Here is a 27,306-nt window from a genome sequence, read left to right as displayed (position 1 = left end):
GGACCCAACACAACAGACCCTTTCAATTGAATGGGGTATGCTGATTTTGGGTGTGGACTGTAAACAGAGCTCTGCTTGGAAGGAGAGACATGTGATCCCTGACTCCCCCAATTCCTAGGGGCGGGCCAGACAGGACTGTGGATTCATATTGCAGCAAATATATGTTTAAGTTAAATGCTTCTAAAATCTTGTATTAAGTTCACAAAAATTTGCAATTTGGGGATCCTGAAAATGAAAAATGCCCTCACGATTTGAGCCCAAATTCCACTTTGTATGGTGTTCTGGGACCAAACCCCGCTATTTATTAATATTGCAGACACTTTGTTTAGGATAGAGACATAGTAATTTCCAGTAATATGCTCAGGGAAGGGGTGCAGGTCTGTGTAAATCTTGAGGAAAAACCAATATGGCGAAAGTCACTAAAAAGCACAAAATGTTGTCCTTTTTGAACCCAGGCTCTGAGGGGGATCAGAGTTCGGCGAGAGTGTATCTTAAATTAATCTGTGAAATGTGTATGTAATTTCAACAACGTGTGTATCTGGGAAACTTGTCAGTTATGAAAAATTAATTTTCTAAGTAAAAGCAAAGGGGCGTTTCTTCAATAGACTGTAAGACTCTGACTCACTCTGACACACTATCCCTTCTCAAATCAGGTCACAGAGAATCCTTGACCTATCAAATCATGAGAGGGATGGGCATGCAGAATGAGCCGACCCACCCACTTTCAAAACACATAAAAAGAGACTGCTTGGACAGGCAAGACATTCATTTTCCATTTTCTTGCGGAGCATTTTGCCGGACCACACAACATCTAGAAAGAACATCCAGAACTTAGACTCCACATAGACTACAGAACTTAAAGCAAAGGCCTAACCCACAAGCTGAGAACTCTTCTCACCAGGCCTTCAGAATCCAGCAATCCAACCAAACTATTCTACAGCTGGGTGAGCTGTTGATTCTTTGCCAAGAACTTTTGCCAGAACCGGTAGCAGACCCAGAAAGCAGTGCTGTATCCAGAGAGACCACAACCAGAGAGACCCACACCAGAACGCTGTGAAGTGCAGAGCTGAGCTGACCCAGAGAGCTGTGACTTCAGAACCACCCGCCAGGAGTCCAGGCCAAACCTGCTGACCAGACCCTGACGGCCTATTTCAAATTCATAGTGTGAGTACTCAGCCAGAACTGTGCAAAACCAATCTCTTATCTTAAAATAATCTGATTCAAAACATTTGAACCTGTCCAGAACTGCATCATAGGAATCGTGTGTTCATTCTCCGATTTTAAACCTGTAAAAGTGTAATTTCGCCATTTTGAATCATTATTTAATTTCTGAAAAACTACCTTCATAAAATCGTCCGTATCTTTGGAATCGTAGGTGCTAGGAACGATATTTACTTTGGTATTTGCCACCATATATCCAGCGTTTTTCATTAATAGCTTTGCATTCCATTAGGATGTGATATATCGTTTCCCTCTTCCCGGCAGTACGGCAAAATCTGCAGTCTTTGTCGTCCGCCTTGTTTTGGGTCCAGTTTCCGAGTACCTCTCTTGTAGGGAGGAGATTCAATCTCAGTCTTAAAAACTTATCTCGATTCTTCTTTCCGGATATAGTTTGAGGTAATGTGGTAGTTGGTTTACTGCTCTTGATTCATCTTCACATTTTAAGTTTATTTTGTATCAGTCTTTATGCTCTTGGGTCTCAATCCAATTGAGTCGAGCCAACTTTTTTTTGCATTCTGAGGCATTTGTATCAGTGTCTCTAATGTGATATCTCTTTTAATACATAGCCTTCTGGTTGCTTCTTTCCATTTGTTTAATACTAGATCATTAACTTCATATTTTGATCTTCTCAGGATATCCAGGGATTGTAATGATTGCAGTCCCAATTCATATCGTATCCGAGTCATTGGGGTTGCTTTCGGCAGCCCCAATGTTTTCCGCCAGAATATTGCCTCCAGTTTTGTCCAAATAGTTTAATCCAGGTTGATCATCGTTTCTGCTCCATAGGCTAAAATTGCAGTTACCTTTTGTTTGTTGAATGTCAGCACTGCTCTAAGCAAACTGTAGCAGGTAGGTTTATAAACTTCAGACATAGGAAAGGTTGCTTAACACACTGTGCTAACGTCTGAACCATTGTGGCACTCAATTTATCAATATGGATTTCAACTTTGGCTATTGTACATGAACAACATAATTCCCACAAGAAGGAAAGAATGCTACAGAAGTTGTGCCGTATGAAACACACAAACTTTGTATTCCACAGTGAACATAGAACGCATTAAACAATTAATTGATCAAGGCAGAATGTACTTGTCAAAACAGACAGACAACAGGTTTAGCGCCTCAGCAGCAAGCCATAAAATCTCCTGGCATGTGCCATTTAAGCCTGATGAACAATGGAATCTTAGTTTATACCAGGCAGCCTTGTGGGGGCCCCCTCCAAGGTGGGGGCCCAGGGCAAGTCCCCCTTTTGCCCTCACATAAAGACGTCTCTGCTTCCAGGGCACACTCCCTCCTCGCTTGCCTAATATATTACTAGAAAAGTAGGTCCTTGTTTTCTGCATTAGCATGTGTGATATAAAAAAACTATCCCTTAAACCTGATATTCAGATGTCATAGTGTTGTGATGGAAATTTCGTGCCGTAGACAGAATTTAGAATAATGGCATACGGGAAATCTCTCCGAGGCAGTTAGAGAGGAGGTTGGAAGAAGCCAGGCTTGCTGGAGTCAGAAAAGGGCTTCATGATCTATGGAATTGCACAGAAAGGTTTAACCATTCCCAAACACAAATGCAAGTTAATTAAGACATCCATCCATCACTTAGGTTCTGAGTAATCATTGAAAGGTGTGAAACCCATGATGAGTCTTGTAGAGTTTACAGCATAAGTTAAAATATCTGAGAAGAAGGACCAGTGGAAAACACATATAGATCATCATAGTGCACAAGGTGGCGGCAAGCAATGTATTTACTAAATTCATGTTTTGGATTTCTTAGTATGAGCAAAAAGCATGGCTTGCTATGCCATAGTGGTTGAGGTCACTATGAATGTATGTGTGTGAACTGGATATACCCCAGCCCTTTAGGATGAGTAGCAATTACCCTGGAGATGGATGGGGATGCAGATTTTATTCATATATCAATAATAGAAACGACTCAGGTAGTTGGCAAAATGAAGACTGTTTTAATATCAAGTATCTAAAACAGGCAGCATAACAAACATTAACGAATTTGCTTGATCCTCTTACTCAAACATTCTTAGTAAAAAGTGAGATTTTATAAGGACAATGCGTCATAAATGATGTTAAACTGTGCATGTACTAACGGCACCCTACGTGGCAAACTACAAAAACCTATAAGCATGAGTGATTGGCTCTGAGTGAATATATAAGTATACGATCCATACTAGTCTACAAAAGTGTGACTATGTGATTGGTTACTTAACATCAGATGGGGCAACTAAGCCCTCCCCTAAAAATGACCACTATGAACGTCACTAAATACACAACGTCCCATTGGTTTACACAACTATAGGACCCCTAAATACATGGTCCTCTACGATTGGTTGCCACTCTAACCTCCATAAGTACTTTTCAATCTATGTCTAGCAACATGCAGACTGGCCATCCAGGTGCTGGTGAGTTCGCCTTAACCATTCCTTCCCACCAATTAGTATATCAATCCATCATCACCTCAGTGGTCTACTGTCAATTAAGCCTTTGAAGCTCGGGCTTGAGAGCGTTCTTAGCTCTGAGAAATTTAGGGAGTGATAAGCACGGTCTGCCCTCGTGCGTAGGTGCGATCATTTCGTTCATCCAGCTTCATGCTTCCATTGGACTGGAGACCATGGAATCAAGCCTTTTGGTGCATTTAATACAATTTTTTAATAAACCTCTGACGTCTTTCTTGTTATGGTCATGCCTTCTGAACAGGTGTTTTGTTCTTTCACATGATTTTGTATCCAATGTTAGTTCACTCCAGTTTGATAAGACCTTGGCTTCTTGGCTGGTCCAGCCTTGTCTGCTGAGATTCGCCGTGTAATTCAATTTGCTTTTTAACTGTGACACACAAGAAATAAGGCCTTCTTGCTACTGTCCATCACTGCTATAATGCATAGTGGAAACATCCATCCTTTAGTTATCCATATCCATAAATGTATAAATTGGCACTTGCCACAATCTATTCACTATAAAGCCAGCCTTAAGATTACTTTGTCTGCTTAAGTTTCATTTGCATCTGTACACGTGTAAAATGACTCAATATCTTCATCTATTTCTGTGGCATAAGCTTCTTCACCTTGATCCCAAGATGTTACTTATCCTTGATACTTTCTTGATGCCTTATAGAATATCTGCATTCTCTGGTCTCTGCATCTCTTCTATGTACGTCATCTCAGCTCTGTGTGACGTATACTGGCAATGGTTGGTGACTTTACGATTCGTCCTTGCCATTTATTGTCTCTACTTCTTCTGGGATTTCATTCAAATGCCATCATATTTTCTTGTAAGCAGGTATGGTTTTCTCAATGGGAACCTTGCCTCCAAGAGTCTCTTTGCTGTCTGTAATTTCACTGGTCTAGCAAATATAAGGGTGCCTGGATATTATCTATGGTCCTCAGGTAAGTATACATACAAAAAAGCAGAATACGGACCAATAGAGTACAGGTGACAGCAATGTAATTCCATTTTCCAAAGTATTAGCAAAATATAATATTTATTTTACAAAACATAAGCAATGAATTCTTGCTGGTAGTTCTTACATGTATTCCAAAGGCTCAACCTATAAACAACTTTTCCCATCATACATCATTCATACCTAACTCATGCATACCATCTTCCTCTTATCACCTATTTTGAAAAAAGGGGTAGTGATTGTCCCCAAACGTAGACACCAGTTTTTGAAAAATGAAGTCCAACACTCTCATGTGTTTTTAGGTGTGGCCCTCTGTGTTATTACAGGGGTTTACTAGTCTACACGTGTTTCGGTTGTAGTTCATAGGCGGTAATTTTCTCGCCTCGATATTCTAGCCAACCTTCATCAAGACAAAAAACACAACTGACCACTGTGAGTTTTCTCTTGATAGGATAGGTGAGCCTCTCAGTCTCTACAAAAAATTGTATATAAATAAACTAATTACTATCTATAATCAATTCAAGCCTCTCATCTCAATTTATTTAAAAAAAAACATTCAATGTGTGTAACCAACAACATCCTCTGTTTGTTGTTATGTATCACGACTCACCTCCACTACATATAAGCGGACAATGACTTGATGGGGGGGGGAGCAATCCCGGTATTAGGTTGTTCTGTATGGTAATGTATCTGTCAATTGATTGTATATACCTATAAGGTGAAAAAACAACAACATATATTCAAAGATATATGTATGTGTGTTCCTTTCCCGGGTCTATTTCTACCTCACAGACCATATTTGTCTAAATAGAAAAACGTAGACTCACTGGTAGTTTTTTCATGAATCTGACGTCATACACATCATTTGTATTAGCATTGGCTCTGTTAAAGTAACCTTAAGTTACCTTTTGTACCACTTGCACTGTGAATTACCTGCAGAGAAAGACAATGTGGGGCAACATGTAGTGTGATAATCAAAAGGATACCCACAATAGATTTTATTGTTTTAGCGCGTCACGTTATTCACGATCAAATGGAATCAGAGACAGCTTATATGGCAATTGTATTCTGTCTCAATCTGTGGGAATATAATGCGGTATCAGATACTCATCAGGTATGGTATAATAAGTAACTCTATAGAGTAGAGGTACACTGCTACTTTACTAACTCATCTATGCATCCACATGAGTGAAAGATTAATGCAAACTTACCTAGAGTATTGAATATAGACCTGGATTCCCAGCGCTTTGACTGCCGCCTTGTCTCTGCATGACTTCCGGCCGCAAATGCTAGTTGTATCTTTGTTTACTTCTGCGATGGCAGTGATTATATTAAATGATAGTCATAGAAATGGGACTAGAACTTCAAGTGAGTTATGTTCGTGACTTGTGCTGGTGATGCAATCAGTTAAGTTTGAGACCAGGCAATGTGGACAAATGTCACAGCATGTATTCCTGGCACCAGGTATATGCTCACCAATCGCGTGAGCAGCAGTTTCCGACTCTTCTGAAATTCCTTTGAAATGTTGGATTGTCTACAAAGATACAGGGAAAGTTCCTCACCTGGAGTCCTTCTGTGATTATTTGCAAGCCGGTGCTCACACGATTGGATTATCTTAATAATTGAGACTGCAGAGGAAGAGACAAAGAAACAGGGAGAGGAACTGGAAGCTCTTGAAAAGGAATTCCTTGAGAATAAAAATATACAAGGTGCTAAAAAAGTACTTGAAAATCTAAACACTGAGATCAATAAATACAAGACGCTAAAAAGGTACTTGAAAATCTAAACACTGCGATCAATAAATTCAAACAAAGAAACCTTGATCGCAAGATATTCAAATTACAAAAGGATATCTCAAACTACAAAGAAGACAAAACATACCCATACTTAAGAGAAGTTTTCTTTACCAATCCACCGGTAAATCAAAACCCACGTCGCAATAACAGGGTAATTACATTTTAAAATTCCTCAGGGGCCTCAAGCGGATCAGATCCATCATTGAGTGGTCCATCTGGACCCCCAAAGAGAGGCCGGGGACAATTCCCACAACAAGGTTTTTTTTTTCATAGGAGGACTTCGGGGACGACCATGACAAAGAACTGCACAACAACAATGGGTCAGAACCAGACAATGGTATTCGAACCAATAATGCCTGATATTATTCCGATATTCAACCTTTCTATTCATACTTTTAGCACAACCGAAGCTGATCTCCTTTCTAAGGGACTGTCATATGTCCCAATCACGAAAGCGGATCCATTTAATGTGGAACTCGAACTACACCGTTTTTTTTTAAAAACATTTTCGAAATATACCTGCCTGGCCAAAATCAAGAAAGATCAGAGGGGCTGTCATTAGCACAAGCTGAACACAACATCACTGGCCTAAAGATGAAATCTCACTTTAAACCACCATCACATGTATCTCCACCAGAAATAGTCACTTTTGAAAATAGCGTAACTAGACAGGTACTAGATATCATCAAAAAGAAAAATGATCAGAAAGATAATCTGAATAGAGAAGAGAGAATGTGCCTAAAAAATCTGAGTGAGATGGAAACCCTGACAATCAAACATGCAGACAAGGGGGGGATTGTCCTGATGGACACTTCCAAACATGAAATGGAATGTCTTAGACTTCTGGGAGACACTACCACCTATAAGAAATTGGAATATGACCTGACTGCAAGACTTCAAGAGGAGATTAAGAGCCTCATGGATCACGCACTCTGAAAAGAATGGATATATACCGAGGAAACTCAGTTTTTGAATAAACAACACCCTAAAAAATAAGCTTTCTATATACCGCCCAAAATGCACAAAAACAGGGATAATCCACCCGGAAGACCTATTGTGTCTGCAATAGACTCCCTCCTTGAACCTCTGTCTATAGCAAATTTTTCCTCAAACCTTTTGTACTTGCCATGCCGTCATACACAAAAGATACGACAGATATGATAAAAAAGCTAGATGGACTAAATGTTGAAGAAGAGGATCTAAAAGTGACCATGGATGTAGAATCCCTATACACATCAATACCCCAAATGGAATGTCTTAATGTACTTGCTGAATATCTTGATTCACGTAACACTCCACACAAACCTCCTACAGGGTTCATTTTAGAGTGCTCGAGAATTGCCATGAAAGAGAATTTCTTCCTGTTCAAAAACCAATTATACAAACAAAAGAAGGGTGTGAGCATGGGGGCAACATTTGCTCCCCATGTGGCCAATCTCTACATGGGCAATTTTGAGGCCCGTTATATATCTGACATCCTTAAAAACACCATCGAACATCCACAGGAGTTTGCTAATAAACTGTGTGTCTGGCAACGTTACATAGACAATGTTTTTGCCGTCTGGAAAGGGAACAGTGCATCCCTATTGAATTTCAATACATAGTTGAATACATGTGATGTAAACATTAAGTGCAGGTGATTCACAGTGCACTTGGTGCAAATGTGAAGTTAAGGTTACTTTAACAGAGCCAATGCTAATACAAATGATGTGGATGATGTCAGATTCATGTAAAACCTACCAGTGAGTCTAAATGTTTCTATTTAGACAAATATGGTCTTTGAGGTAGAAATAGACCCGGGAAAGGAACACACATACATATATCTCGAATTGTATTTTTTTGATTTTTCACCTTGTAGGTATATACAAATAGTTGACAGATATATTACCATACAGAACAACCTAATACTGGGACCCCCCCCCCCATTAAGTCATCGTCCGCTTATATATAGTGGAGGTGAGTCTTGATGCATAACAGCAAACAGGGGATGTTGTTGGTTACACACATTGAATGTTTTTTTTAATAAATTGAGGTGACGGGCTTGAATTGATTATAGATAGTAATTCGTTTATCTATATCCAATTTTTGTAGCGACTGAGAGGCTCACCCATCCTAACAAGAGACAAATCACAATGGGCAGTTGTGTTTTTTCGTCCTGATGAAGGTTGGCTAGAATATCGAGGCGAGGAAAGGACTGCCTATGAACTACAACTGAAACACGTTTAGACTAGTAACCCCCTGTAATAACACAGAGGGCCACATATAAAAACACATGAAAGTGTTGGACACCATTTTTCAAAAACTGGTGTCTACTTTTGGGGACAATCACTACCCCTTTTTTCAAAATAGGAAGATGGTATGCATGAGTTAGGTATGAATGATGTATGATGGGAAAAGTTGTTTATAGGTTGAGCCTTTGGAATGTAATAACTACCAGCAAGTATTCATTGCTTATGTTTTGTAAAATAAATATTATATTTTGCTAATACTTTGGAAAATTGAATTACATTCCTGTCACCTCTACTCTATTGGTCCATATTCTGGTATTGAGACTGGTATTGCATACTCTACCCTTTGTTGGTTTAACTGTTCTGTGTATGTCACATACTCTGGTTTCCAACATACAGGTAAAAGGGGTGGAACGGTTGAGGTGGGGGTACTTGGCTCCTCCTCTACAGGTGCTATGTGTTTATGGAAGTACCTCGACCAGGTGTATGTAATCAATTGAACTGATTAGGATGTATTTGCAGTTAGAATGCTCAGACACCACCATTTTATGTTTACATTCTAGACTTGTTTTTCCCGATGTTATATCTGACCTACTATTGGTATTGTGCATTCTGACTACAAATTGTTTTTAATATCATATTTTGTTGAATAAATATTTGAAAAATGATTCATTGCTTTTGCGTCCAAAATGTTAAAAGGACCAAAAGTACAATTTTCATTAGTTGAAAAGGAAGCTTTAAGTTGTTTATGTTCAGTTGAAAAAGTCCATACCTCTCTGTGGGAGTAAAGGTTTCTATTACAAACTGACCAAAAGCCAATGGAAGTGGTCTTTGGACACGTAAGGTGGATGATGTATTGCTTAGACTGTAGGGACATGAGACTGAGGTCCAAAATATTGCAGGTAGTATTAATAAATGTGCCTTTCGAGGCTAGCAGTAGAGGAGGGAGATAGTCATGTGTAACAGACAGTCTAGGGCTCTATACTCCTGGAGTGGTCTCAAGGGAAGTGTGGGAGATAGAGTATGTCATTGATAACATTCTATTGAAAATAAATCATCTGACTTCCCTGTCTTCCATTTTGCCAATGAATGCATTTATACAGCTTAATCTCAATCTTCCATTATATTCCCAGTGGTCTGGACTCTTTGGGGTCAGTAATCAAAGAGTCAATTAATTCATTACAAATGGCCTAAAAACAAATAGTGGTAAACTGAAAAAGAAAGAGAATACTACTCAGAGATGAGTTCAGCGTAGATAGTTATAGTCTCTATTGTAGAATTGTTGTTTCATTGGATGTCAGAGACAGTTAATTGCTTTGGTGCATGATTTATGATGGATTGTAGAAGACTAAAGAACTCCAAAGGAGTGGTTATTGGTGGCCAGGTCTGGAAACTATGGTGGAGGAACAATTTGACAAATGTGAAGAATATGAGTATTCTGACCAAGGATGCAAGATGCACACTCAACATGCAGTCTTAATAATGCCTTAATTTCTTGGGAAGAATTAACAGTCCTTCAAACAGTAATAATGGGGCTTAATTTACTGTTGCTCAATGTGCCCAGTTTACTGTTGCATTTCTTGTCAATATGGCTAGAGGTGAAGGTCATTCAGAGCATGGCTTTGGATAACATTATTGAGGTTTACATATAGAATTACAGAGATACTTTTGTAAATGTGTTTATTCCTTTTACAATATATACATATCACAAATACACATACATTACAGATATATCTCAAATTATATATTACAGATCACATTAAATTAGCACAATATTACACAATTAATATCATCCTTGGAAACCCCCAATAATCTTGTACAGTGAATCTACAGTCTAATAAAATTTTCGATGTATCCAATCCAGTGCATGAAAGAGTATAATTACAAAACATAGAAACAACACAACACAAACACACCAACACAGAACAAAACAAAATGACAAAATGGAAAAAAAAACTAGCCATACAAATTATTAAATGGACTCCATAGCAGAAGATAAATATCCATATGATTTTTATTCTTCAATGACACCTTTTCAAATTTCAACAGCATTCGCATTTCTACTATCCAATCCTCTACCACAGCTTTTTCCTGCTCTTCCAAACTCTTAGGATCAACTTGATAGCAACCATCAAAGCTTTATCAATCCACATATCAAACGCTGTCGTGATTAGACATCTTCCTCTACTTATCAGTAAATTCATACTCGCAGCTGACCTAGGAATACCTATGTTCAAAGTGATATCTATCCTATCCAAACCTTCCTTCCAAAAACTTTGTATCCTCGGACAATCCCAAAGTGAAGGCAAGAAAGATCCTCTGTCCCCAGCACAGCACCAACACATATCATTATCTAGAGGTTTAAGCTTATGCATCCTCTATGGGGTCCAGTATAATCTTCCAATAATCTTTTGCCTTTTGAGCCTTAAATTCTTATCCATTTTCGATCTTGACCCTATTCTAATCGGATCTTCCCATTCCTCTTCAGATATTTGCAAACCAACATCCTTTGACCATATATTCTTCAATCTCAACCATGAGTCTACATATTCTCATCCCATATCCACACTTTACATATAAGTAGACACCCCATGCTCTACCCCATCAAACAACTTGCAAATCTCTGTTTTTTCCATCAAGTCTCTAGCAATCAAATTCATTGTCTGACAAATGAGAGCACTTAAATCTGTGTATCATCCCAGTTCTCTTCCATTAAAATATTCTCTTCCATTTTTAACTCCTCAAAACTCAGAATTCTATTTCCCTCTAAAACATCTCTTACCTTAAGAATGCCTTTCTTGATCCAACTCTGCCAATGCAGAAATGTGTCTTGTAGCTGTAGTGCTTGGTTATGCCATATGTAAGCATCATGACTGAACCCAAAATACTGATTGTTTCCTTTAAACCATACCACTACAGCATTCCTAGTTGCCACAGTTGGCAGAAGCTTAGTGCATTTCCTTGAATTTTTTTCTATTGTATATACAGCATCCAAAGCGTAGGGTCTACAGATCTCCCAGTTTTTTAATGACCGCTGCAATTTTACCTAAAACCTTATCAATATAAAATTTAACGGTTTCCTTCAAATCTCTTATAATCTGAACTCCTAAATTTTTTACTTCATTCGGGGACCGCTTACATTCCCACAACTTCAATACCCTCTTATCATTTTCAGCTGAAAGCGGAAAATCTCTGTTTTAAATGTAGTCCACCACATACAAAATAAATAAATGAAAAAAGATAAAAGAAGACAAACAAACAGTACACCACAAAAAAACATACAAGTAGTCAACAAATAATTTAAGCATGAGTCTAACAACATAGTCTGACACCCACCAGATGCTCTATAAACTCCTTTATGTACATAACCTAAACTATACCTGAACTATACCCACCAGTTGCCTGTGCCCAATCTTTTAAGTTTTTCATCAACAATTCTCCCTTCACCTAGCACAACTCCATCCCAGATTGCACCCATCCCATCTTCCCACAAAACCATCTCATTAATCACCATTCAATTTCGAAACTAATACCACCCACTGGACCATAATATTTGAGTTCCCTGCCATCTAGTATCCCAATTACACCCAAGTACCCACTAAGCAAAGCATCCAACACTGCATCAACATAACACAGAGATACTTTGACAGATGCATAAAACACAGAAAGATGTGTTGGGTAGTGTACCCCCAACCATTATTTAAAAGGCCATTGCAAGTTACCAAGCCATGTTGTGATAAAATAGAAGGTCACAAACTCCGAGAGGATTTGCAATATCCTTGCTACACATTCCTCGAAATAACAGGTGAAATCCCAAAAGAAACCCTACAGTTCTCTCACAAACACTTGCACTGTGAGTTATAATAACAAACAGGCAGCATAAGTTGCAAAGTGGTTTTTACTGCTTCACCAGTACACATTCTACTGCAGAGACCAGCTGCAAGTACTCTCATATCAGTAGGCAGGAGAAGAATTGGAGACAGCTCCATGTTGCTGTATTCACACTACCAAACCTCCCAGTGAATTCCAAAATAGTGGCCAAACCCACTGAAAGCTTGATCCACCCCCCTACCCCCTCAGTAAGTACAAGTGACTCAATTGGGACCAATCAAACTCAATTCTCCAAGAGAGGGTCCCAGGAATGCCTCTCCTCACCCCCATGAACATGATTGCCCGAAGAGTCAAAGACGCCCAACGTCAGTCATTTTTTTTACAACCCCCAAGTGCACCACTGACGGGTACAGGTGACTTGACGGTGATCATGGGTCAAAACATCATAATGGACTGCATTGATTAAACACCAAAGAAGCCACTGTACTGACGTCATTAGTGACACCACGGCGCAGCTGTATTAGTCACGAAGAACACTTGCAGCCATACACAGTTTACACAAACACTCACTTGCATACACAAAGAACATGTTTACACAGTTCTGTAGATAGATGACAGACACATATACATACTGTCAAAGCTTTTATTATTTTTCTCCAGGAAGTTAATGTTCATGTTGCTGTTGTTAATTGTAAACTGTATTTCCTGGGTTCGGCCATCAATCCAGTTGAAGAAGCTCTCTAGGTCCTGATTTTGACCCTTCCAAATAAAGATGATATATATCTGTGCCAAAGGCACGGAATAGATTATCCATATTGAGCACGTAGCTTTGTTCATACTCAGCCATGTAAATGATGGCCATAAAGGGGGCAAAGGCGGCCCCCATGGCTGTCCTGCATGTTTGTAAGTAGAAAATCTCATTAAACGAGAAGTACTTATTAGTCAAAGCTAGGTCAAGTAACTCAACAATGAAATTCACCAGCACCCTTCTTTGGGTCATGTGTTGTGTGACATGATGTCTTATGCACTCAACTGCACTGTCCTGGGGTATGCTGGTGTATAGACTTTTTATGTCCATAATGACCAGCTGATTTTCTACTTCGTCAAAGGGTTGGTGTTCGAATATGGAGATGGTTGCCATGGTATCCTTGAGATACGAAGGGGTATTTTGACACAACGGTTTTAAGAAATAGTTAATGAACTTTCCCACTGGTTCCAGGAAGGCCAGAATTCTCCCCTCCGTGGTGTTGAGAAATGCTTCTTTTTCAGATATTCAATCATGCTCTAGGGCAAATCGGGTTGCCTCCTGTATTTTGGTTTTGATGCCTGATGTGGGATCTTTTTTCAATTTTTTGTAGTTGTTTTCTTCAATTAACAATGCCATCACCATTTCATTGTATTGATCAGTGTTTTGTACCACAATCCCTCCACCTATGTCGGCTGCTTTGATGACGATGGTGGTATTTTCTGCAAGTGTTTTGAGAGCTCTGCGTTCTCCTGTAGTCAAATTTTGCCTTTGATGTTCCGGGGTCGATTGCAGTTTCTTGAGTTCTTGTCTGATACATTTTTCAAAGGAGACAATGGAAGTTGGAATTTCGTTGTCTCTAGGGTTAAAGTCTGATTTGAGTCTCAATCCTGTGTCCTCTGGTGGTTCCAGACATTCTTTGTCTTTAAAAAAGACTTTTCTCCTGATGGAGCAGAAGAAATTGGAGAGTTCACCGTCTAATTTAAACCAATCCGTGTGGTTGGTTGGAACAAAAGAGAGGCCTTTGGCCAAAAGGGATGTTTCATCCTTGGTAAGAGTACCACCTGATAGATTGAAATAGGAATCATTTCTAATGTCTCCAATTGCTCCTCCGTCTCCGATTGGGTTGGTTCCACTGCGGATAGTTGTAGAAGGGTATTTGTGGTGGTTGTGGCAGGCCCCAGTACCCGTCTCTGGACTATCGGCTTATGCAATTAAACCTATGGAACTACAGGAATATATATGGAGCCTGGTTGGACCACTTGTGACTCTCCTATAGAAACCATAGCACAGTATAAGCATGTATAAATCACATTATAAGTCCAAGGAAAATTACAGAAGGCCCCAAGCCACAGAACACCAGACAAGGGAAGCAGACACAGACTGCACGAAGTGGGAAGACCAAGCTCACAGCCAAGGTCAGAGATAAACAAGCACATTCCAAGCACCAAACGACAAGGGGTTAGTTGTAGGAAAACACAATAAATCCTCATAAATGTAGACCCAAAGAGCTTGATTTTGTGGTCCACAACCACATATTGCGGCCCAACTATACAATGGGTATTCACCTGTGGTGGGAAGACGAGCCGTTTTCAGCACCTCAGACGAGAAATGAAACAAATGTTGCAACGTGGAGCGCAAGCTCATAGGCAAAGCTGGTATGCCACCAGATACATTTGGGACACATAGTCACTTCACATGAACTTGGAGAGGTGCACAGAGGGCTGAGAACCGAATTGGGTACCAGGCCTGGGGAGACCAGTTCCAACTAATTAGGAAACAGAAATCCATGGGTGGATGACAAAGGGCAAGGGCCAATAGTATGTATGTGACCTTGCAACAATTTAATAGATAGTTTCATGGAAAGGGGTAGACTTGCCACCTGACATGAGAGAGCCAACCAACTAAGACATGTATAGGTGATCTATAGGTAATACTACTCCAAGCACCCATGCAGAAAAGGAGATAGGTTTTTGGGGGAGGGCCCAGGTGATGACACCATTTAGTATCAAAACTGTGAAGCACGCCTTGTGAAATTGAGAAGTACTGGAGAATCTTGATTGCCCTGTATGGTCCCCGTCAGTTTTTTGTAATAAATGACAGTTCTAACTTGATGTTTGCTGAGTCCTCTGTTTATTTTGGGGAAAGGGTTGCTGGGCCCTTGGGAGTTGGACGGGCAAGCTCCTAGCCATACCCAGACCTCTGGCATACCAGGTTTTCTCACCAATAGGTTCATACTTTCACTGAGTGCCAAGCTGAGGCAGAGGTGTATAATAGACAAGGTGGCACGTTTTGTCCAAGGCTAGGGTAGGGGAAAGACCATGGGAGAAGGAATGAGAACAGGAGTTGGAGCAATGAGTAGGGTTGTGCTCAGCCAAACTGTGAAGGGGAGACAAAGAGGGTTTGGGCCTACATCATTGGGAGGGATGAGACCAAGCCTTGGCAGAGCACCCTTAGCTGGCTAAGCAATTCCCTGTCCTGTGGTAATACTTGCAGATAACAGAGAAACACCAGGTCTGCCAGTGGCTGGTAGAAGAGGTTAATCAGTGACTATCAGCCCTACCCAGTTCAGTGTTCTAAGACATATGGACTGCGCGAGTTTAATAGAAGAATAGTTTTTAAAAATAACTTAAACCTTCAATGAGAGGATGAGAATAAGTGTTCCGGAAGCTCTTAATACCCACAATGACTAGATGTAGATGCTCTTTAAACTCACAATGTGAGTAGCGAAGCTAAGCGATTCTCATCACTTATGCCAAAAATGTTTTTGGAGAATCGGGCCCAATATGTTTGAAATGGCTTTTGAAGGATGCAGCAACAAAAAATGAATCTTTTTTTTAAAGCTTCAAAGTAATTGCCACTGGGGAAACCAAACAAGGTTTTCCATGGTACATTATCAATGAGGAGGACCATCTTACTGCAACAACTCAAACCACAAACTGAAATCTGGAAATGAAAAATATTAGAGCGTTTAGGAGTTAGAGCATGAAAGAAAAAAAAGATAATCCCAACAGTAACATTTCTTTCGAAGTGTCAGTTTGAATAGATGGGGTGGGGGGAGCAGTATTTTGTACTGGTGAGGTAAATGTGTGTTCTAATGTAAAACATCAAGAGAGTCGCAGGTTTCAGTCCCCCATAAAAAAGCCGAAACTAGCTTTGCCAATGCTTTTTTTGCTGGTTTTGTAACATTGTAAATGGAAACAGAAAAGGCACGTTTGAAGCAACAATGAGCATAGCATACTGTAGTGCTGTGCAATGTGATTGTTGAGTCATTGTGACATATAGTGATATGTTAATGCTTATCTACATTTATACATGGTTCATCTTCACAATGTTGGTGAATTAGTGAGAGTGTTTCTGGTGCAAAAAAAAGTAGAGGTGTGTTTGACTGTCACCTTCACCAATGCGTTTCAGAATGTGGTGCGTTTCTTTTGACATTTTGAAGTAATTAAAATGATGTAAACAATAAAACACAGAATAGAAATGGTAGTCACTGCTTCAGTACATAGGTGTACTGAAGGTACACCTATGTACACATGGAACAGCATTTTCTATCACAGCTTGATTGGCCAAGGAGTTCTGTGCATTGACTTACTATGCAGAGTTAATATTTCCATGTATCAAGACACTAGGGACAGAAAATGAATCTCTAGAGGTATCACATAGTACAGGGTTGACTTATTGGTGGAATAATAATAATCACAATGCTCTCTCTTTATTGTGACATCTTTAATACAATGTGTATCATGGTTTGGGAACACCCATTTCAATGTCCCACTTTCTTACAGTACCATTATTTATTGTTTTGGTTTTGGCAGCTGTTTTAGTTGAGATGGTAATTTCTTGAAGCGTACTTAGTACTGCCTCTGTTTGCACTTTGCATCTTTAAAGATGGGCCCAGATGTTGTCAGGTGTGAATGGCTGGGGGAAGGGGCGGTGAGCAAGAAGAGGGTAGCATGAGCACTTAAGAGATACAGCAAACATTCTAATGAAGAAGTCTGGTTATTTTAATGTTTTAGTTCTATAATTAAGAAAAATAAAAAGTCAAGTCCAAAAAGGCACTGATGGAGTTTTTGTTCAATCGCCGATGTTATGGTTGCTCCTCATTTGGAGGGCCAAGTTGAATCCACTTAGAAAGTCAATGCTGTGTGTGTGAAACTGCAGAAGCGTAGATGAGCTTTAACACACCCCTATAAATCAAGATGCACTTGGCTCAGGCAAAACCATGGGATGTTTCCATCTAATTCCACACTGTGAAGAGAGTGATGAGGTGTAATTACGTTCTCTTTGTCAGGGGTCCCTTATGATTTCATGCATAAAGGGTGTGACCTAGCAGTTTGGAATGGACAGCCTTTTTGGGGTGGGACCAAGCCGGATTGGAATATTGTATTTTAATTTCTATTTTGTCATGTTAGTGTGAAAAGCAACAGTCTGGGGGATAGCCTATGCCCAAAATAATGCCAGAGGTTATAATACATTCAAAACCTTCCAGCCATCACCTTTTTGTTTTTCTGAAGCTTCCACCCCTTTAGGCATATCAGTGATTGGAACAATAAATAAATCAAGCAATGATCTGCTGCCTCTTAGCCTCATTTGCAGGGAGGCCCTTTGTCCTGGGTCTCCAGGGCCCACATGCACATGCACACTAGGTCAGAACTGAGGTCCAAGCTAGGCAGTGTAGTGATTGGCTAAACCTCCAGATATTTTGCCACCTTGCACCTCTGAACCTCTGCACCTGTCTGGGAGCTTTCCCTTAACCTTATTTCCACCTCTCTATCTCAGTGTTCTGGTCTCGCTTCCCAAAGCCCCATCATCCCCTTCCTCTTGGATGAGTTGTGACAGCCTTGTACCTCTACCTTCTGTCCACTCCCCACCAACCTGTACTCTTGCCTACTTGTTGATTTGTCTTGTGCTTAAATTGCCAGCACTCCTTGGCTCACTTTTGTGCAGGGTGGAGTCTGCATCCTCCTGAAGGTCCTCCTCACCTTCTATCTGTACCACCTTCCTCTGGTCTTCACATTCTCCCTCCTTTCCAGCCTCCACTAAAACTTCCAAATATCCTCTTTAGCTTCCTCTTTGATGTTTCTCCTGACATCCTACCAGTTCCTCAGTTAATCTTCTTCCTGAGAATTCTCTCCACTCCCCTCTCGGTGTGGTCGCTCTATCTTCACTGTCGTTTTCCTCAAATCTTCACCTTTGAGGTTTTTCCTATCATCCTCTGTAATATTTCTCAATTCCTCCCTGGTAATGTTTGTTGCTTCTCCCTCCACACTCCCTTAATTATTTCCATCCTCTGCCTCCCCTATGCCAACTCTCTACACTGCTAACTCCTTTTGTACCTTGGTCACCAATTTCATTCCCACAACACTCACTCAAACTGCCTGTCAGGGGAGTTGCTTGGTCTGGAAAAGACCCGGGGCTAAGCTGATGTCGGAACTGTTGGGACTGGGGGCTAGCTAGTCTTTTGGATGTAGCTCCTGAGATTCTATCCGGGGCTACAACCAAAAGATCAGGGGCTATAGCCCCCTTAGCCCCCCCCTAGCAACGCCCATGCTGCCTGTACTTCTTATATGGGCCTATCCCACTCACTGGCCTGCCCGATACCTGAGCGGGGGCATCTGTGTGTGTTTAGTGTGACTACAATGAGATTGGCTCAGAGGTTCTCCCACACTTAATTAAGATGACAGTAAGGAATCTCTGCCTCCTTACACAGTGCCACGGAGAGAGCCTATTTCTGCGGGATATCTGTACTTCTGCCCTCCATACAGTTGGGACAGAGGCATAAAGCACACCAGCCAAGGTTCTCTATATGGTAGCTTGGATCAGCAACCAAGGATTGAGCTCTCGAGAGGTGATGCAGGCTAGTTATTAAGTACAGTGAGTCCCCAAGCCCCCATGCAGGAATGTCCACACACTATGCTAGGTGACAACACAGCTTCTTTATATAAAATAAGTTTCAGATACTTATATACACATAAATAATACACTTTGCACTCAGGCCATCCTATTCTAATAATTGCAAAAATATTTATCCTCTATGTGGTAACACACTAGACTTAAATTCAGCAAAAATACACCAACTGAGGACAACTTTTAAACAGCATGTGAATTCTTAAGTAAGGTGTACTGGCATGAATCAGGGAAGAAAGGCAGGTTGGTTTCAAAGCAGTTTACTTTATTTAGACTCAAATAGTAATACTGTTGAGGATCCCCCCACCTGGGCAACCTCTAAGGGAAAGGAGGGAATACCTTATCTTGTCTTTTACAGCCCAGTCCAAAAATGTTCAATAAAGTTCTGCTTTATTTTATCGGTTCTACCACCCCTATGTACCTGAGAAGCCACAGGAGAACAAGATCCAAGATGGCTCTGGGACCCCCGGACGACTCCTGATGCTGAAAGATGCTCTTCCTCTGCACAGTACCTTTGGTGCCTTGGCAGGCAAAGTGGCAGAGTTTCTTGGCTTTACTCAATGGGACCCCTCAAGAATCGACCCCCTTTGCAGGAAGGAATCACAGGGATGTTGAATCCAAGAGAAAAGAAGGAACCAAGTGGAAAAGGGTTGGTTGTTGAAGATAAGAAACTTGGGGACCTTGGATGACTATCGGCGGTGACGGGTTCAGTGCCTGAAGTAAATGTCGAGTTACAGGATTTTGCGGTTCACAGTCTTTTGGATCTCTGGATGGTTTCTGGCAATCTGGACTCAACTAACTACTGGAGTGGACCACACACCCTCACCAAGGCTGGACCCTCGGGACATTTTCTTTGGATTGTGGTGGCAGGAAGTCCACGGGCGGACCTTCCTATGCACACAGCAAACTGGACTCTTCTTCAGTAAGAAAAAGTGGTCAGATGTTAGGTCAGGATGTCACTTGAAGGATTCTTTGATCAGATGGAACTTTTTCAGCTCTGGGTGTCAAGCAGCACAATGGAAGGGTACCCCCTCTTCCGGGTGGTAGACAGCAATCTGTCTTCCAGCGGGCACGAACACTCTTCCGGACCCTGGGCGACACAACTGGACTCCTTCTACTCAAGATGTAAAATCACTCCTCTTTTGGACTCACAAAGACCCCTTCTTTGGACGGCATGCACACATGTCTGGCTTCCAGGGTGCTTCTGATGAAGAGTAGCAGGTGCACGAAAGTCCCTCTTTGCATGGGGAAGAGGTCTCCTATCCAGGTCCTCTCTTGGGAACGTTTTTGGTAGCACACAGCAGCTTTCGAATTTCATGAAGAAAATGCAACTGCAGACTTCTTCCTCCAGCTGGGCTGCAGGGACCAGCTTCTTCTTGCTCTCTAGATATGCACATTTGTTCCCCATTCACTCAAGGTGAGCCAGGCTCAGGCAGCCAATCATTCATGGGTGCATTCATGCAGGCAGGCAGCCAATTAGGCTCAAAGGCATTCACACCATTCACCCAAACCAGGCACCCATGGCCCAGGCATTGTGTCACACACACCAAAACTAGACACCCATAACACAGACTGTGATTTGACTTCAAACTCCATTCATACAGGTCCCACCCCAAGGGGTTACCCTCAACACATAGTGCCTGGAAAGGCTCCAGTCAGTCTGACAGGAGGCAGCCCAAGAGCCATATATGGTACTTCCATATGGTACTTCCACCTAACAGCCAGTCAGGGAGAAGGGACAGAGTCAGGGCATCCAGGGACTTTGGGATTCAAGATGTAAAAGCATTAGAAACCAAGAGGCTACAGTGGCCATCTTGCCTTTTTTTCAGGAATCCATTGATTCCTAGGGCAGGGCCGGGGTGTTCCAAAAATGGAGGACAGTCAGAGTCAGCAGGTAGCTGCCACAAGCCCACACCCTTCTCTGTGGGCAACACACAGGTTCCCGAATAAACACACATAATGGGTACAAGATTGTACCCCGACCCATGTGTTCCATAATGATATTCCATGGGTGTTTTTTCACCAACAGGAACTAAATTAAGAGCTGCACTGCCACAGGTCCAGGATGGACCTCAGAGTCAGACAACATACAGAAAACACACACAGAGAATTGGTAGGACAAGACTAGGAGGCCCTGTCCTTCCAAAAGGCCTTTCCAGCATCACACCGGTTCACTCTAATGTGGGAGGCATAGACACCAAGGTTTGGATACAGGTGAGTCTGCTGTCTTAGTTATGAGCAAAGTGGATTCATCTGTGGGTCCCCTGTACACCTCTGACCCAGCATGACATGGGTGATGGTTTACCTGGCCCATGTGACCACCAGATCCACCTCCCTCAGTCACAGGCAGGGGACTTCATCACACCTCACATTCCCCTGCTGAATTTCTCAGCAACTCACTGTAGCTTCTTTATTTTCAAGACATTTCTGTTTAAATGACATACTTCTGTGCATACAGCAGCTCTTCCATGACTTGACCTAGGACACCATGTGTTGTCAATCTATTACCAGCTACACACAATGGTAGGAAAATTAGACCAGATATGTTCCTGTCCCTCTCACCTTTAATTAAATTAATTGTGATCAGAATCATCACAAACTATAAAAGTAATGGAACTGATAATGACCCATGCCAAGCAGGTTATACTTATTCCTGGCTCAATTTTCTAGGATAACACCAAAGAACTAGAAGCACATTAAATTGCTTCTGTTAAAGAAACAGTTGATCTGAATAACAAGAAGTAGTTGATACTTTAATTCAATGTATAACATACCTTACTGGATGTATGCTGGGCACAAGTTTCTGATGTTCATGTTTTGTGCTGGAGCAACTGTGGAAATTTACAGTTTTACTCACAGGATCAGCTGGCAAAGGTTTCCTGGGAGGGTTTGGTTTGCAAGTGTCCTACATTGAAAACGATAGAAACTGTAAAATATATGTAAACAAAAATAACCTCAAGCTCAACAATGTTAGAATTACAATTATGAATTGCTATTTCTAATGTTGCGGTTTCAAAACTGTATTCATGACATTTTATTTGCAAGGCATTTCTTGTTGATTTCATGTTTTTTTCACAGCGAGCATCACAAAAATGTGTCAACATAGTTTCAACGAAGTATAAACAAAGATGATTGAAACACACACTTTCCATATGCAAATGATAATATAAAAATACGATGTAAACTGTAGTTCGGATTCCATATATATTCATAGGGGAATGCATTGTTGAAGTGAAAGTGGATTGCAGAACCCTTATGCACACAGACTTGTTTCTGGCCTGTGACCAAGTACTTTGCCTATCTATGGAACTTCTAGTGGGGTGCTCTGGGGGACTGGGGCCATCCATCCTAGTAGATGATAGTCCCTGGAAGGTAGGGGGATGATCCCCCTGGTCACCTTCATTTAGTCACTGCCATTGGGCAGGGGACAGTCATAGCTCACTCAAAAGTGCTGGCAGCACTTTAAATCTCTGTCCTGGTTCTCCACTATCACTCGTTGGGCAGTGCACCCTTTCCCCAGGCCAGATTTAAAGTTATTTATTTATTAATTTATTTGTAAAACACAACCTCACCAACGTGGGCATCATGGTGCTACCTGGGGGCAGAAAAGCAGCAAATAGATAAGAAAGAAATGCTACAATAGCGGTCTTCAAGGTGCGACGAAACCAGAGATTATTCTGTGTCACACGCAAATCTAATTGCAAGGCGTTCCACAGCCTGATAGCCGCAACCGAAACAGCGTGACCACCGGATCTGGAGCGACAACAGCGGGGGATCTTAATGAGCAGTAAAGAAGCATACCGGAGAGAACGAGCAGGAATTTATGGGGGATATACTTTCTGTGAGAACTCTGGGCCAGTACTGTGGAAGGCCTGGTGCATAATGCACAGAGTCTTAAATTCTACCCATTTCACTGCAGGGATACAGTGCAGTGAGGCTAGAATGGCGGAAGCAGAAGCCCAAAAGGGATCCCCTCTCGCCATTCTAGCGGAAGTGTTTTGTAGGACCTGCAGCCAATGGAATAGATAAGAAGGCTGAGGCAAATACAAGGCATTGCAGTCGTTCAGAGAGCCAGAAGATATCACCAATACATGAAAGTGCACCGGCAGGAAAGGGAGAACTTTACGAAGAACTTTGAGCTTGAAATAAACAGAGTGGCATACCACGTCAACCTGGCGCTCACAGGACAGAGAGGAAGACAATTTGATGCCTAGGTTCTTCACTACCTGCACCAGTTTAGGCAGCAGGCTGAGAGAAGAAGGTCAAAAATCAGTTGTACATAGAAGAGAACTCGAGGTTGGACTCACTACCAGCACCTCAGTCTTGTTTCCGTTTAGGAGGATCCAGTTGTCACTCATCCAGGTGTTGTATGCTCCAAAGTTAACAACCATCAGCATAACCCTGAAATAATGAAACCCCTTACTTACTACGTTTACTGCTACCTCACACAGCTCTGCTACAATCCACAGACATCCACACACATGCTGACGAGACACATAGAAAATCCAAGATGGCTAACCGGCTTCTTTAAGCCTCGATCCCAATGCTGACCAGATCACAAGATGAAACATGGTATAGTTGAGTGGGGAAACCAATTACAGTGTTGTGTGAATGAAATTGCCAAGCAAGGTACAAATGGGGGAAGCAGTGGAGCAAGGTGACTTAGGAGAGGCAGAGGATGAAGATAATGAAGGGAGTGTAGATGGAGATGGAACAAACATTACCAGGAAGGAATGGCAGAACATCCCAGAGGATGATAGGTAAAATCTCAAAAAAGGGGAAGATTTGAAGAAAACTACAGGGCAGATAGAGAGATAACCCTGAGAGGGAAGTGGAGAGACTTCTCAGAAAAAAAGCAAGTGAATAAATGGTAAAATGTCAGGAGAAACATCAACGGAAGCCAAAGAGCATATTACCAAGCACAGAGGTACAATACTAACAGCACACAGGTGCAGGCTCAAAAGCCCAGATTTGCCCAGCGGAGGACCCGCTTATGTATAAATGGGAGGCCTCATGTAGGGGAAGAGTCAGAATTTGGAGAACATTGCAGAAAGAGCTTGGAGCAGATTGGTGATTTGGGAAGGAGGTTGAACGAGAGACATGAAATAGTGAAGGTGCCGGGAGACAAGAGGGTTAAGTGACATTAGGAGGTAATAATCAGGCAGTGAGTGGAGAAAGATATCAGTAAGAGGTGGGAGAGAAATCATGAGGGAGTTTGAAACTCCTCCCGCACAAAAAAACCTCAAAATGGCTTCACTACCCAGACCACACTGAGAGCCTCCTTTTCTCTAACAGAATATGTCCTCTATAGATCTTGCAATGCCTTTGAGGCAAAGGCTACCACACTCTCCACTCCATGTTGCTTCTGCAGCAAAACAGCCCCCAGTCCTGTGTCACTCGCATCAGTCTATACCCAGGTTGGACACTTTGTATCCAAATTTGCCAATGCTGGGGCTCTGGTAATAGCTTCTTTGATGTCTTCAAACTCCCTCTGACAGTCTCGAGCTCACTCTTAGTTTTCCCCCTTTTTTCACAAGCCATGATTGTTTTACATCTGTCTGCAAATTATGGAACAAACTTGGCATAATATTCAACAAAGCCAAGAAAAGACATAACTCCTTGTTTGTCTTTGGGACGGATCACACCGTGAATCGCTGAGACCAAGTCTCCTTTGGGTTCCACTCCATCCCTACTGAGAGTGTGACCCTGAAAATCAATTGATGTCATTCTGTGCCTAGATTGTTCTCTCTTCAAAATCAAACCTGCATCACTGATGATTCTCAGCACTCTGCCTAACCTCATGTCTTGTTTCTGCTCTGCTGCAGCAGTGACGAGTATATCATCCTGGAAGCAAAGCACCCCATTCTCTTACTTAAATAATGTATGCATAATTCTCTGAAAGAAATCTTCAGTAGAAATTAAGCCAAAAGGCATCCTACGGAATCTAAATGTCCCTCAGAAGTTATGTAAAACGTCAATTCTCTTGACTGGGGATGTCAATTGATCTGGTGGTAAGCAGGGTTCAATTCCACAGTACTAAAGAAACAAGCCGACTCACCATCTCTCCTGTGCCCGACAGGGGAAACCTGTCTGCCACAATGTTAAGACGGATTTCTGAACTCTGTCCTGGTGGTGCAGAAGTTCAGAAGGCCAACCTAATTACTTGGAACAGGGTAACCTCTGGACGAGCCAGACCAATCAAGGTAGCGATCGCGGCGGTCAAGACTAGGTCTCAAGAGGGGTGAGGGTGACTGAAAGCCTGCAATGAGCACACAAAGCAAGAACACTTACAAACTACTCCAAACAGGTGTTATATTAAAAATATATACACATTTATTCCAAGGCCTTTAAAACAATGACCGTAGCGAGAAAATCACTATATAACAATAGTAAACCAACACATACCATACCAATACAATATATATACAAATACAACAAGTCTCAAGCGTTAGATGCACGAAATGTGTAGTCCACCTAAAAGGGAAGGAAAACAGGCAGTGCGAAATAATGCTTAGACCCAGTCCGCCTTCAGAGGCACCTAACTAGATGGAAGTCCGAGCCCTGCCAAGAGTGGAGCCTTGTGCTCAAAAGTACCTGCACACACTGGTGCCAACGGGCAAAAGGAGAAGCTCTTCGAGGGAAATCAGGCAGTTCAGTTTAGTGCACAAAAGAAGAAGAACAAGTTCCGTGACTCAAGCGCAGCCTCCACAGTGGGCAGAAGCAGAGCGCGAGTACGGAAAAGGATGCTGTTTTGACACAGCGGGGAAAAGCAATGGGCTCCTGCAGGAGGGCGACCAGATCCTAGCTATGCTACTCACCGGTCCCCGATGCAAGCAGACCCAGGTTTCTCCGTGTCAGTTTCAGTAGCTGGCAGGTTCAGAAGAGTAGGGAACGCCTCGTCGTCGTGTTGAGTAAAAAGACGTCCCAATCGAAGAAACCCGCACAGTTTGTTACCACAGCAGGGCAACGGAGCGGCTGTGTGTATCTGAGCCAAATGTACACTACTCACTTCAGACCTGGGAATGCCAAGTGTACGAAGCGTGTGAGAGTGACAAGGACTCGAAATACTACACAACCTGGCGGCGGTTATAGAGCAAGACTCCCGTGTAAGCTGGTCAGTCTACTGGATGGCCCAGAGACGCTTCCGAAGGCTTACTGGCAGGAGATGGTGAAGATGCCGAGAATAGCTGTTCCCGCTATTCCAAGGGTCGAAGTACCAGTACAGGCCTTCTGGTTCGATCAAAGGTGAAAAGGGTTTCACAAGGCAGTGCAGAGGAGAAGTCCTTTAGCGGGTCACCAGCGATTCCTCGGTCCAGCCTCGTGGTTGCAGGATACTTGGCTCCTGTATTCCTTCGTTCGTGAGAACTCAGGAGATCGACATGGTAATGGTGTTTCCAGCCCCCTCTTATCCACGGTTCCCTTCGCGCCAAAACGGAGGGGACCCAATGGGAGATCCGCTCATCAACACTCACACCATTCGTGGACCAATCACGGACCACGGTGGTCCCAAGCATTCACACCACCCTAGACTCTCTGGCACCCAGGATGTGTATTGGGACCAGACATCCCAGCCCACATCCCGAAGGCACACAGAAGACATGTAGAAGCCCGCGAAAGCATCCGTGTTTCGCGGGAAAGTACATGCCCAAATAAGGAAGGCCCCGGGTCGGCTCGACCTGGGGAAGGTGAAGGGAGCAAGACGGTCAGCGGACAGGACAAAGGAGCCTCGGGTCTGGCCATTTCCGGAGCTAGGCCACCATTTTGGCTTCAGCGCGGAAAACGCGCTTAGAACGCCAAAAGGAGCTCAAAACACAAGAAACGATCGCTGCCACCATTCCCATCCGTGAATCACTTGCACCGATCAGTTACAATCCTAAACGAGTATCTAGGGCCTGTAGAAGGCTAGAGACCCAAGAGAGCTGTAACTTAGCTTACAGTGCCCTCTTGTGTCATGTTGCACGAAAGCCGCAACATGATAAAAGAAACTATGGGAAACAGCGTTCCCCGGTACTGACTGTTTTAAGGGCATGTCAGTTTCCCTGTAAGAAAGGAGCGAAAGCCCAGGAGTGCGGCAGAATGCTGCACTTCTCTGGCAAAGTCGAGAACAAGGTGAAAAACAACAGCAAAAAGTTTAGGGGTTGCCACATGGAAGGAAAATTACCTACA

At 42.2% G+C, this 27,306-nt stretch overlaps 1 protein-coding gene across 1 annotated transcript in view; it reads right to left on the bottom strand.

Moving 5' to 3' along the window:
* The window catches only part of LOC138473016 (disintegrin and metalloproteinase domain-containing protein 12-like), a 2,040,250-nt gene that overhangs the window by 109,224 nt on the left and 1,903,720 nt on the right, over positions 1 to 27,306 (bottom strand). Inside the window, exon 20 of the mRNA XM_069611491.1 lies at positions 21,915 to 22,045. Within this exon, the coding sequence (XP_069467592.1) occupies positions 21,915 to 22,045 (131 nt within the window). The remainder of the gene's footprint in view (positions 1 to 21,914; positions 22,046 to 27,306) is intronic.

This window comes from Ambystoma mexicanum, chromosome 8, assembly GCF_040938575.1.
Source record: "Ambystoma mexicanum isolate Mex_15411 chromosome 8, UKY_AmexF1_1, whole genome shotgun sequence".
Taxonomy (NCBI): Eukaryota; Metazoa; Chordata; class Amphibia; order Caudata; family Ambystomatidae; genus Ambystoma; species Ambystoma mexicanum.
The sequence above is the reverse complement of the archived record's forward strand: the minus strand, read 5'-3'. Positions and strand labels throughout refer to the sequence as shown.